Source organism: Gymnodraco acuticeps, unplaced genomic scaffold (assembly GCF_902827175.1).
Source record: "Gymnodraco acuticeps unplaced genomic scaffold, fGymAcu1.1, whole genome shotgun sequence".
NCBI classification, from domain to species: Eukaryota; Metazoa; Chordata; class Actinopteri; order Perciformes; family Bathydraconidae; genus Gymnodraco; species Gymnodraco acuticeps.
Window position 1 is genome coordinate 4,460,105 of NW_022989755.1, and position 13,879 is coordinate 4,473,983.

General features: G+C 40.2%; 1 protein-coding gene across 1 annotated transcript in view; it reads right to left on the reverse strand.

Moving 5' to 3' along the window:
* The window catches only part of kif19 (kinesin family member 19), a 36,229-nt gene that overhangs the window by 5,619 nt on the left and 16,731 nt on the right, over positions 1-13,879 (reverse strand). The window contains exons 3-9 of the mRNA XM_034214015.1: positions 9,545-9,655; positions 9,321-9,408; positions 8,279-8,415; positions 2,851-2,976; positions 2,570-2,764; positions 497-643; positions 263-385 (exon numbers count right to left, since the gene is read on the reverse strand). Of these exons, the coding sequence (XP_034069906.1) occupies positions 263-385; positions 497-643; positions 2,570-2,764; positions 2,851-2,976; positions 8,279-8,415; positions 9,321-9,408; positions 9,545-9,655 (927 nt within the window). The remainder of the gene's footprint in view (positions 1-262; positions 386-496; positions 644-2,569; positions 2,765-2,850; positions 2,977-8,278; positions 8,416-9,320; positions 9,409-9,544; positions 9,656-13,879) is intronic.

The following is a 13,879-nucleotide window of genomic DNA, read 5'->3' on the forward strand; positions in this document are numbered from 1 at the left end:
AAGTAGCTTAATTTGGTCCTGAACTACAACACTGAAATAGCAATACATCGTCTTAATAAACCTTAACAATCTACTTTACAAAGATATAGGTGCAGTGGGACCTACAAAATTAAAACAAATGGCAAGATACTGCCAAACGAAGACATTTTACAGTGAAGGAGTATTTATATGAAACATTTCATTGTATCAAGAAATCCAGTCTTTTCTAATTTTACGAGTAGTAGAGAGAGATAAGGCGTAAAGATCAAATGTGAGTTCTCACCCGTGTGCGTATGCTTTTGGCACGGTCAGCGTACGCCAGCGTGTTACGAGACTCCTCAAAAGCCACGGAGGCGGGGCTAATGTGGGCGATCATGACCGTCCGGCTGTTCCCGCCCAGCGAGTCCTGTCAATCAAAGCCATCAGAAGAATTAATAATAAATAAATAACTTCTGAATGAACACATACAGTGAGGGTATTTTCTACAGTTTGTTCCCTATAAATGATATTGCTGTACCTTCAGTAATCGAGTCAACTTGCTGTCTCGGTAGTTGACGTACTTGCCCCCATTTTTTTCGCTCAGGGCGTTGATGCAGTTGCCCAAAGCGAGGAGAGAGCGGTTGATGTGGGCCCCCTCTTTCAATCGCTGACCCCTATTCTGAGTCTGATAGATAGACAGATGTGTGTGAGAAAACATATACATTCGTATTTTTTGTGCATTCCATGGTCTTATTGTTAGAGTAAACGAAATGAAGGGACATACAGGGAGGGGTAAAACATGAAACACAGGTTGAAGCTAAATGGCAACCAGTAACTTTAATGTCAGCAGCTTAATGACCAAAATAACTTATTTATCAACTTGTTACCATAGGCAATGGGATCCAACATGAACACAGTCATTTATGTTTGAGTTTTTTTATTTGTCCCCTTCTCATTGATTTTACACCCAAAAAAATAATACCAATCAGTGTTTTCTTTAACACGAGTCACACATATTCAACATAGCAGAGCATCATTTAATTATTTTCAGGGGCTTTAAGGACTTTACCTCCAAGGCATCCTACTCTAAATACGGCTCTTGGATTTCTTTCAATTTTCCATCCTTGCCCAGGAGATGGCATTACCTCCCTAACTTTCACTCTTCTTCTTTAGGAGCACATACAATGTTCAAAGCTGCTTCAAGTGACAAAACTCTTGTTCAGCTCGATTCTTAATGGAGGCCACCACATGTGCTGTTCATCAATAGCAAGGCCTCTCAAAAGGTCTCCATGTTAAGTAAGTGCTCTCCCTCTCTGTTCGTTTGCATGTTGTTCTCATGATGTGCGGTGAGGTGGCAGTGTTAACATGGCATAAATAACAAGCCACTCATCTGCCAACAAAAGCAGAGTCAACTCAAAAAAACTTCCAGCAACAAACTGAACAAATACTTTTTAACATCCTCACTAGAGTGCTTGAAAAGAGAAGGTCAGTGCAAAATATGTAGTGCAGAAAAGGAATGGGCTCACAGGTAGTTATTTTCCCTGTCTGACACACAGTCCTGCTCTTCTCTACAGAAGTATCGACTGCACCTGTGAGACACCAGAGACACATTTCTCTACCGAGCAGCCAACAGCACGGAACTGGCTGTGATTTATTTGGTAATCATGAAAGTCCTTACCAACTTCAGTCGTCAATTCTTTTTTTTGTCCTACTTTGTAAAAGGGCATGTAGATACTGCATGTCATTTTTTTTACTTTGCCTGTCACTTGCAAAAAAAAATCAAAGAAGTAATAATGCAAAAAATATCCATGTTTCGGGAAAGAAACCTTCCTTCAATGATCACAGAGAGAAAGGGAAAATGACATCATGATGGTTACAGTCGACCTGGTTAAAGGAATAAACAAAAATGTTTGGGTAAATCAAGATTTTCCTCAGTATAAGAAAGTAGCTGTTATGAGAACTGAAAAGTACCCAATGCAGCAAATGTTTCCTGGGATTTAATGCTATACTATATATTAGTTTATTGTTGGTGATTCATGTATGTGCAAGTTATATTTCATTGTTGAAGCTTGGCGAGATGTTAATGTTATTGTTTGTATGTTAAATCTGAATTTGAAAAGTGAGTAGTATTTAAAGTTGTCAAAAAGTGGAGTATAAAGTGGAAATACACATACTTTCCACTCCACAGCTTTTACTTTGCTTTGGTGAAACTGCAAAGCATTGTGTTGCACTTTAACGTCAACCCATTTGCCAAAAGGTTGGAGTTTAATTAAGTGCATAGCGGGCCGTAATGGCAGATATAAAGGGGCTTTCATTAAAGTGTCCTGAGGTTTATGGGAACCTCAGTCCTCTGGTCTGTTGTAAAGATAGGCTGCCAAGCATCCCCAGTGAGCAGACTCTCACAAAGCAGAGCCTTGTAGTTTTCAGGTTGTACATGTATAATGTGTCCATACAGGCTTAAAAGAGCTGTACAAACACAGTCTTTGAACTTCAGTTTGGCAGAATGGTTGACAGAAGTGTTTGCAACCACGTAGAAATCTGCAAACAAAACACCTGTAAAACGAAATTTCCGCCAATTACTCTCCTCCTGACTGGGGATGTAAACACACACCTGTGCCGCTCGTTCAGATCCGGCGAGGTCGATCATGAAGAGGCGTGCAAAGCGGACTTCCTGCAGGATGTCTCGACACCGGCTCTGCTGCTTCACGGCCACCTGCAGCACAGCGTGGGAGCGGGACGACGTCTGGTTGGCGGCGGTCGGCTCTTGGGTACGCTGCTTGTTGCCCCTCATCAGTAATTCCATGATCTGAAAACACAAAGGCAGACTTGTTGTAATCAGAATGTCTTCATTGAAATACATGAGAACATGCAGGGTAAGGTGGCTTGTCTAACCTCTTGTGCATTGATGGTAGACACCTCTGTGATGCCAGCCACCTGAATCACTCCTTTAGAGTCTTCTCTCAGGTCCAGGAAGCCCGAGGAGGGGTTCAGCAGGTCACGGATCATCTCGTTGTAGATCTAAAAAGACATGGATAGAAATAATAAATTCACAGCTGAATGCACCATCAAAATAAACTAAGTAAAGCGCATTAAGTTATGTTCCTTAGAGTTACAGTTAAACATCAACTGGAGGTGCTTGATGTCCTCTGAAAATGCTCCATTCAGGCTTTCAAGCCTGGTACAAAATCTTCAAGTGCTATATGTTCAGCAACTTGTCATTTTGAAACCACACCAATTTGGGTGGCAGGCTTTCATTAGTCGTCTTCAGTGCTTTTATTTCTCAAAAAGCAATTTTGAAATGACTTTGATGGTGCTGCAAAAGCCCCTCAAACTACATAAAAGCCATGTGCAGGAAGTGACATCCTGGAAAAGGGCACTGGACATCAAACCTGTGAGGTCGGAGCTGTGAGGACAGGTTTTATTTGTCAAACTGACTTCAGCCAAAAACTCTGAAAGGGGGAGCTGTTACCTACACAGCCAGGTGGATAGGTCGGTGGTGAAAAGTAACTAAGTACATTTACTCAATAGTTGTACTTTTTTTGACATATTTGTACTTTACTTAAGTATTTCCATGTAATAATACTTTAAACTTCTACTCTATAACACTTTGAAAGCCAATATTTTACTTTTTACTCCTCTACATTTATTTAACACTCATAGTTACTTTCTACATATGAAAAACACATGATACTGTACTAATCTACACAGCCTTTCACATATCTAAATAACTACTCTTACATGAATAAAAACAGGATAAATTAACCACAATAATATAATACTGTGAAAAAAAAGTATGCACAGCTTATAATAATGCTATACTTTATGTTATTATGAAATGGGCCATTGTGCAGAGTATTTTTTTACATTTCGTACTTGAAGTATATTTTACGGAGCCCTGGAGGGTTCATAGAGAGAAAAATAAATAAAACGTGGCCACGTTTTACTTTCTCGTGCGCACGCTTTAGTAACTCGTGCGCACGAGTTACTAAAGCGTGCGCACGAGTTAATAAAGTGTGCGCACGAGTTAATAAAGCGTGGCCTCGTTTTATTTAAATTGAGGGATTCCTGTCTGTGACTCACAGTATCTGCTCCGCACAGCTGTTTTATAGAAGGAAAACCTCCTTCACTTTATGAAATCTCAGCGGCACCAGTGGCCTGTACTACGAAGCAGGATTTGCTATTTACACTATTCATTCATGAAGTATGACGCTGCGCTGTCAGCACGCGTCTCCATGTTTGTGATTGGTCAAATGTTGCTAACCCCGTCCCTTTCACGTGAGCGCGCTCTCAGCCGGACAGAGAAACCCTGGTTGATTTACTGAGTTGATAACCAGCTTCGTAGGACCGCTTATCGACATCGCGTTTGTTAGGGTCAGTTAAGCCGGGTAAATCGAACATATCCAGGTCCAGGGTCTGTTGAACTGGCTTCGTCGTACAGGGCACTGGAGGCAGTAACGTGTAACTCAGCAGAATCTGAGAAGAGCAGCACCAGCTGCAAAGAGCTGTGCCTTTTACTGTTTACTTCACTGCGTTTCCCTTCACTAGAACCGCTGAATAGAGATCGAGGCTGCTACGTTTAACCACACACACCTATACACACATCGAACTGAGTATTCCCCCTCGCTTTATGAAGGAGATGTCCTGGCATGATGTGTGTGTGTGTGTGTGTGTGTATCCGACACCACCGGCATTTGTTTTCAAATTACCACGAACAGCACACGCACACACACACACAAAACGAGGCCACGCTTTATTAACTCGTGCGCACGTTTTACTTTCTCGTGCGCACGCTTTAGTAACTCGTGCGCACAAGTTACTAAAGCGTGCGCACGAGTTACTAAAGCGTGCGCACGAGAAAGTAAAACGTGGCCACGTTTTATTTATTTTTCTCTCTATGAACCCTCCAGGGCTCCGTAATATTTTAATCCTAATACTTTTGTACTTTTACTTAAGTAACATTTTGAAATCAGGACTTTTACTTGTAATGGAGTAAATTAAGACTGTAGTTTTTTGTACTTCTTCCAACACTGCTGATGGTGCTTTGGGCTAATGTCGAATGTCAGCATTCTCACATGTTAAGAAAGAGAACACTGACATTTAGATGTTAAGCAGGTAATGTTCAATGTCAGAGTTTATCATGGTAACATGCGTTATCAGCACTACAACAAAGTACAGTGAGAATGTCATTAATTATTTGTTTGTAAAACAACCCCAATGACGTCCGTGACGCCAGCATACAGTAGCTAAAAGGCTTCTTCTTCCATTGAGGTTCCTGGTGTGAGAAGACGTGGGAAATAAAAAGAAACATAAAAGAGAAAGAAGAGGGAGCAATGTGTGCATGTGAAAGGTAAAGAATGTGTTTCTGTGTTTTAGAGATTGCACGTGTGAAAGAGCGAGTGATTTGAAGAAGAAAGGGAGCTGATGTGCGCATTTCGCTCAGTCAGGCTGTAAAATGGCGTTTAACCTCTTTGTGGCGAGGCAGCGGTGGCAACAGATTGCTCCCTGGAAACAGTAAACACACACGTCACACACATACACTTGTGTCAGGATTGATCCCGGAGAGTTCAATACAGGTCAGCTCATTCAGGTTCTATGGTTGTCATTTTAATGGGAACATTTTACTCTGGCAGCTACTAAAGAGCAGAGCTTCAAACACGATGTCAATCATTAAATATAATGACACTGTTTGGCCATGAAAACACAAAACGAAATGTCCATGTCTGAAGCTAATCCTCTACCCAGCAGGCAAAATCGGTACCCAGCAAAAAAAAAACATTTTCATTTTCAGATAAAGGCTAATTTTTCATTTTGTACAAGGGTATATTTATCTTTCTATCTGTCTTTGTTCCTCTTGCTTTCTCATTTGCTTTCCTGACAGAATACCTTTGAACAAATCTGAGTCATTCTTCTCTATATTCATGCTGCCATCCCTTTCAAAATGACTTTGGGAGCAAAACTAGATTCTGATTAAGGAAAAATCCAGTGTTAACACAATATCATATTGCCTGTATTATAAAAACAACTCTGCTACCTACAAAGTAAAAGCTGAAAATAGATAAGTATGATTATACAAACTTCAAATTGACCAATAAAGTCAAGAAAAGCCAAAAGTTACCTCTTTTAGTGGAAACACTATAAGCCACACCAAAGAGGCTCGGTTACTGCTATCAGTCAGATGAACCAGCTCCATTGTATCCAGTGCTATTAAGGGCTTTGTCATCAAACACTCAGTCTGAGCTGTACCTGCTTCTCAGTAATGAGGTTTGGAACCGCAGCCAGCAGGCACGCAGAGAAACCGCCATCATCAGTGCCTATCAGTGGCAGCATCATGCAGTGACAAAGGCAGATAATCACTAAGCCACCAGGACCACAGATCACTCCTCACCCCAACACAATCACCTCTACACCTACAGCACTGTTACTCACTGTGATGAAATAAAAGATAATGAGAATTAAAAATAAACCTCTTCACTCATTTTGAGTAATGGTCTATTAGGGTCATTATTGCTGCCCCCTCTAATGTCTGCAATATAAATTCATGCAACTATGCTCAACTTCATCGAAAAGGTCTGACAAAAAGTGTAAGTGATTCAATGCTTTGCCTCAATTTGTCTTGTATATTTTTCTGTGAAAAAAGGTGCAATAAAACACAATGTAAACACTATAGACCATAGTCCACAGCACATATGAGAGAAAACCACCACTCAATAGTCTGTTTGTATTCTAAGAATATAAAAGAGAGAAAAGCAACGCTACTGTTATATCTGCTCAGAATACAAATGTACAAAATGTTTGATTCATTGAAGTGGCACTGATGTTTTAAGCCTGTGATCTTTTGCCTTTAGAAGAAGAAAGAAGGTAAACACAAAATAGCCTTAATTGTTTTTGACAAGGCAACAGGAGGCAAGGCAAATTAACTGAGGTAATGGTTTTTGGAGCCAAGGCAGAACGTATAAAAGTTAGCGCTGAGCTTCAGTGTGCAATGTTCAAAACAACAGATAAAGCCAGAAATCTAGGTGTAGTCATGGACTCTGACCTGAGTTTCAACAGTCACATTAAAACAGTTACTAAATCAGCCTACTATCACCTAAAGAACATATCTAGGATTAAAAGACTAATGTCACAGCAGGATTTGGAAAAACTTGTCCATGCTTTTATCTTCAGTAGACTCGACTACTGCAATGGTGTCTTCACAGGTCTCACTAAAAAATCTATTAGGAAGCTGCAGCTAATTCAGAACGCTGCTGCTCGAGTCCTCACTAACACTAAGAAAGTGGATCACATCACTCCTGTTCTGAAGTCTTTACACTGGCTTCCTGTGTGTCAAAGAATAGATTTCAAAATACTGCTGCTGGTTTATAAAGCACTGAATGGTTTAGGCCCAAAATACATTTCTGACCTCCTGCTAAATGATGAACCATCCAGATCTCTCAGGTCTTCAGGGACTGGTCAGCTTTCTGTCCCCAGAGTCAGAACTAAACATGGTAAAGCAGCGTTCAGTTATTATGCTCCAAATATCTGGAACAAACTCCCAGAAACCTGCAGGTCCGCTGCAACTCTGACTACTTTTAAATCCAGGCTGAAGACTTTTCTTTTTGTCGCTGCTTTTAATTGAACTATTCATATCTTAGACTGCACTGTAACTTTTATCCATGTACTTTTTCTTTTAATGTTTATTTTATTATCTTTTCTTTTTAATGACTGATTTTAAATGCCATTTTCTTAATGTCTTTAGTTTTTTGTAAAGCACTTTGAATTGCCTTGTGTTGAAAGGTGCTATATAAATAAACTTGCCTTGCCTTGCCTTGGTATAGCGCCTTTCAAAAGCAATTTAGAAGACAATTCAAAGTAGTTTATAATAGAAATAAAAAAGGCAGCAAGACAAGATATAAAAGAAACACATGCGTATAACAGCACACATATACTAGTGTGGATTTACCACGTTCTGAAAAGTCTTTTTATCCGTGTCTGGGCTTCTCGTCAGCGCTGTGGATGCTAGCTCGGGTCATTTCAGATGTGAAATGAATGCCAGGCAAAAGTAATGGACACCTGGCTGCAATTGGCATTAGCTAACAACCTCAGATCTTATCAGTGTGAACAGATGACGGACAAAGAAGAAGTTCTAATTGTGTCGCTGACAGAAACGGAGATAAAAACTATTCAGATGTGAATCTTTAAACTCTTAGTGAGCAATCAAGTTAATGGCTGTAACCTTTGGAGCCCTGATTCAGGGTAATGAGGATCTATTTTGCATCACTACTGCTTTAACTGGATGAGTATTTTCGTGTTGAGAATAAGTTGTGGAAGATGGAATCTGTACCTCGAGATAGGACATGGAGACGCTGTACAGCATGTCGTCACTTGTCTCCTCAATGGCACGGAACAGGTCGTTTAACGTTCGGACGTAGATGCCCGGCTCCTTGTCCGTCCCCAACATGGTGTATGTCTTCCCACAACCTGGAAACAGAAACGGAAAACGTTTAAATAAGAATATTAACAAGGTGATAATGGGTCAATCTAGTGGTTAAAAGTAAAAAACACAGGGAGTTAATGCAATTTTGAAAATGTCATACTTATCGGCAGAGGTGGGAAGTAGTGGAGTACAAATACTTCGTTACTGTACTTAAGTAGATTTTTCTGGTGTCAGTACTTTACTCCACTACTTACTTTTCTGACGACTTTTTACTTTTACTTCTTACATTTTTAACACAAATACCTGTACTTTATACTTCTTACATTTTCAAAACAGGCTGGTTCCTTTAGTTTGAATGTGTGTTTGGTGGCGTGATCATTATTATTTAGAGTCATTGCGTCCCTATTGATTTGAACACGATCCGTGTATCCATCATTTCCTGGTCTTCTCTAAACAAGAGGGACCAATGAAAACGTTGTCATGTTGCTGTTGTTCAGCATGGAAACATTCATTAGCTAACAATGACATTATTGTTCTATTAATATAAAGGGAGGTCAGTTACTCTATAAAACAGTTGGTAGTTATGGGTACTTTCATTCCGAAGCCAATACTTCTTTACTTTTACTTGAGTAAAGAAGTTTAGTACTTCTACCAGAGTATTTTTAAACACGAGTATCTGTACTTCTACTTGAGTAAAGGATGTGTGTACTTTTGCCATCTCTGCTTATCGGTAACTAAATAATAAATATGTGATTCTGAACCAAAACACACCAAAAAAGCGAAATGCTTAAAGCTAGGTGTTTTCAGTGACTCACCCTTCTACTGTTGACCAGAGTTTCTGCATCAATAGCTAACACATGTAATTGGTAGATGATACACTTCTGTTCAGACAGAGTACTCAGTTAACTCTGTGGGTTAGAGCAACACACACAAACACACACTCACAAACCTGTGGGTCCGTAGGCAAACACGGTGGCATTGTAGCCTGAAATGAGGCCCTCAATCAGCCCTTTGGTGGTAGCTCGGTACACCTCATCCTGCACAAGATGGAGAAAAATATTTGTAGGGACTCAAATAATGTGCGGCATATGTTTAGATTTTATTTACGGTTTATAGCAAGCCAGAACACTAAAATGTGTATTTTTCTATTTGAAAAATGTGCTTTTGACCGACCTGACAGGCTGAGTAGTCGAACGCCACATCAAACATGTAGGTTTTCTCCCTGGAGCGGTTGGCACGCAGGATGTCGTCCGGGTCCTCCATGGGGTCCATCAGAACCACCATCTAATGATGAAGAGCAGGAAAAGACAGGAAAGAGAAAAAAAGAGGCACATGGTATGAGGAGATGTTAAGGTGTTACATCTTCAAGAACATGTTGACGTCTGAGCAGCCAATTAACTTGATGATATGTCTCTTGTCGATCACAATGGTAAATTGAGCTAATGAGCAAATGTCCCCTTAATTCAGTGACTTGAGTTTCATCCTGGAAAAGTAAATGACTGAAAGTCTGACAGTTTGAGCACCACTGAACATCCTTTCCCAAATAAAGTCCCTGTCTCACAGATCAGACAATTACAGTTTCCCTGGGAGCTACCATTATCTTTTACTGTTTGTTTGGATTATAATGTGCGTTATGATGATAGCTGTAGAATAATTAATAAATCAACAGGTACATTGCACAGCTGGAGCATCAGCTGTTGGGACGAGCTCACACAAAATGCAGATGGCTCCCTATTGGTTGCAGATGCTGTTTCCTTCCTGTATCAAGAAAGTGTAAAGACATCAGACTGTAATAATTATCTGATCAGCTAATTATTAGAGTCTGCTATAAGTCTCAAGATGTTTTTATTAGTGGTTTCCAACTCTTTTTTTCGATTTGATGTAACCGCACAGCTCGATCAGATCATGAGTACCCCGTCATGTCCCTAAAGTGTCCATTTGAATTTATTTTAAACTATACAGTATGTAATTAATCATATAAAAGCGGGTATTGTTCTGAACTTGAAATATACAAACTATCAAATTAACTTCAATGCACTCTTCTTTATAGTCAGTATTTCTTTTTCCAACATGATATCACAAATAATTGTAAGAGATGTCATTAAAATAAATGGAAATGTCAATAGAAGCTGTTTGTGCCAAAGTATGACAGGCTGTCAAAAACAGCCTCCGTTCAGATCCGGGACACTTCATAGCATGTACGTCTGAATGTAAGCAAATGGGCATCCACTCGAGCCATCTGCCATACTGAATGCTGGTTAGAACACAATGACTCAAGGACAAGAGCCTTCATACAGTAGCATCTAAAGGAGAGTGATCAGCTGCAATTACAACAAATATGTTGGTTTTGTGCATGGGACAGTTTGAGCAGTACATGTGTTCACAAACAGATTGAGATGTCTCATTGTTTCGATTGTGCTGTTTGACAAAAGCCTCTTCCTTACCGACAATCATCTGTAAATCCCAGCTGTCCCGAAGAACATTTCAAGTCGGGAAAGGCACAGCGCGATATTCTACTGCTGTTGACAAATCATTGAGTGGGTGCAATTGGCTTGACAGGTTGTCAACAGCTAAAGGAAAATGATTCTCTTCACTGAGTGGTTGGTTTCTAACTCCTGCTATGCAATTGGCGGGAAAGTCAATAATAATAATAAAGACAAGAACGCAGAGAACCTTTTCAGATACGAGAAGGGGAGTTTGCCAGGTATATCAGCCGATAAGAACCGTTCATCAGTGGGCCTGGAGAGCCCTCTGAGGCCTGTAATGCTGAATCACCCAGCTTGTTTGATGACCCCCTCAACCACTGAGCCGCTCACTTTGAAGCCCCTCAATTGAAATTCAAGAGGAGACGAAAGACGGACGGGTGGAAGAGAGCTGAAGCAACACTATGACGTGGTTGTCTTTTTTAGTTCATTCATTTACTGAGAAGGAAATATGCCTTTTCATGCTGCTTTTCCAAGAAGAGCTTATGCTTGTGCAGCATTTGATGATACTCTCTTTTCTCCCCTCACTCTTCTTTGCACACCGTCCAGATGCAATGACGTGGAAGTTGTGATCACATTTCACAGGAAAGAACAAAGGAGTACTTCTTAGTCTCGGCCGATCTGATGACTTCAGAATCTTTTTAATTGCATGAAAAAGGGACATGCAGCAATACAAGGATGTTCACCCTGAAGTGGATTCATATCTGTCTCTATTAGGATGAGGGTTGTCTTCAGGCTGAAGTCCTATTGTCGTCCCCTCCAGAGCACCATGTGAAGCTTTTGTTATTAGAAGACAGTGTTGTGTGGTCTAATTAGCCATTGTCTATAACCAAAATGGGACATTACAGCAGTTGAGGGCTAGCATGTGTAGCAGGAGCCCGCTGTGAGACGTGTCATGGTACAGACATGCAGAACATAAAGGACTTAGGGGAAGAGAGCTTAGGCTGCCTTTGGTATAGGCTGTTAAATTGAATTCTGGTTTTAAAGGTATATACAATTTATAAATACATTTTGACCCAACACACAATAAATAAAGCAGGAATATAGCATCTTATAATCAGCAGGAGCAATAGCAATCATCTCATCTCCTTAATCGCAGATAATATTACTATTAATTGTCATAAGCGAATAACAACCATCATTTAGCAAACAGTAGAAGGTCTTGTACACATATTTTCCATCGCCTCCAACTGTACGTGATGTCTTTAAATATGTTTCGATTTTGATGGAGACACAATTTTGCATTTCAAGTGTTATTTATGTGTTTTTTTTTGGCAAACTGAGCAATAGCAACGAAATAATGGCTCATACAATACCTATTTACCATGACACATAAACTGAACTGCTGCACCAAGGCTGTCATTAAGTAACGTTTTGTTCATTAATGTATCTACTGTAATAACATAATATAGTTCAGCCTGTTACTATACGCCTGGTGAGTGTGTGTGTGTGTGTGTGTGTAAAGGTGTTTCTTGAGAAAGCCGATAAGCATGCGACAATGCTCTTACATTATTGCATGTATATTAGGTATCAAATAGTGTGCTCATCCATGCACAGTTGTGTCTTTGTGAAAGCACTTGGGAATATCATTAAAGGCGAGGGTGTTGATAACACCGCTAGTCCCATCTGTCGCCCGTGTTTCTTGAGTTACAGTACCTTCCAGAGCTCCACTCAACATCCACATGCAGCAGCTGGTGCGCGGCAGTTTCTATAGCACTAATAAGTCTTCTGGTAAGACTGTAAGATGCTGGCTCTGATGAGAGTACACTGTGTGGCAACATAGGACTGGATGTCTGGGCATTGATGCTGGATTTTGATGCCAGTAATGGACTACAGGTAACCTCCCTGGATTAAACTTTGCCAACATTGGCACCCTTCACAGTTGACTGTCCTCTGAGTTCAGAGGCTTCTAAGAAACAAAGAGCCTGGGGTGAAGTACGGGTCAGTCCTGAGGGTTGACGTCTAGTGTACAGAACAGGTTAAGGAGTATTTGGAAACATGGACGTCTCATAGAAACCAGTAAATCTCCCACACTCTTTATCACACAGTTGCATAGAAACATGTACTGTACTCATAGACACATAGCAACTCAGAAAGCAGAATTTTATACTACAAGCAAGTCTGTGCAACCAGGTTGACAAGAGGCATGACTGACCACAAGTGCTGGTCAGTCAAAAAAATACAGGCAATGGCGACTCTCTAAGTTTGCAGCATGTGTGTACACTGACAAAAAGGTTGATGGTTAAGCAATGTTGAGAGAAGATTCAGAGTGCAACAGTACGTTTTATAGCTGCAACGATTATTCGATTAATCCATCGACAGGTTAACAATTTTGCCAGTTGATTAGTCTTTTCGTTTTTTTTACGAAGCAAAAAAACGCATATTTCACTGATTCTAGCTTCTTAGTTGGGACTATTTACTACATTTCTTTGTTTTCTGACAACAAAATGGATATCTTTTGGGTGTGAACTGTCAGTCAGACAAAACAAGGGAAACCTATAAAACGAGACCAATTATTTGTATAATGTATTTCCACATGGACTGGCTAACAATGTCCCGTGGCAAAAATCAGCAAGTCCTCATCAGGCTGTCAGAATCTGCAGAGTCAGCCGTAGAAAAGCTGAGCGATTCTCCCTCTTGTTTGTGGAACCTGAATCATGAATCCAACTCTGAGTGAGTGCACAGCTGCACAGCAACCACTCTATAAACACAAATGGCACAATACAGCAAACACACAGAGAACCTGATAAGACTGATAGAAATGTTCTTGTGTCGCTGTTAATGAACAAAATAGTGGGCAAGCTGTAGCTATGGCAATAATAATTCATTACCAGAACATTTGGCTGTGACTTTAATTGGAAGACTATGGCAGCCCATTTATCAGCTATCTATTGTATATGTCTCTCTAATTCTAATCCTCTTATATGTTCCTTCTACTGTTAATCGTGTAACCTTCCAATGGTGGAATCCAGTCGAGATTATGATTTTGTTGAACACTTTTAAAACTACGATACAAGGTAGAAAC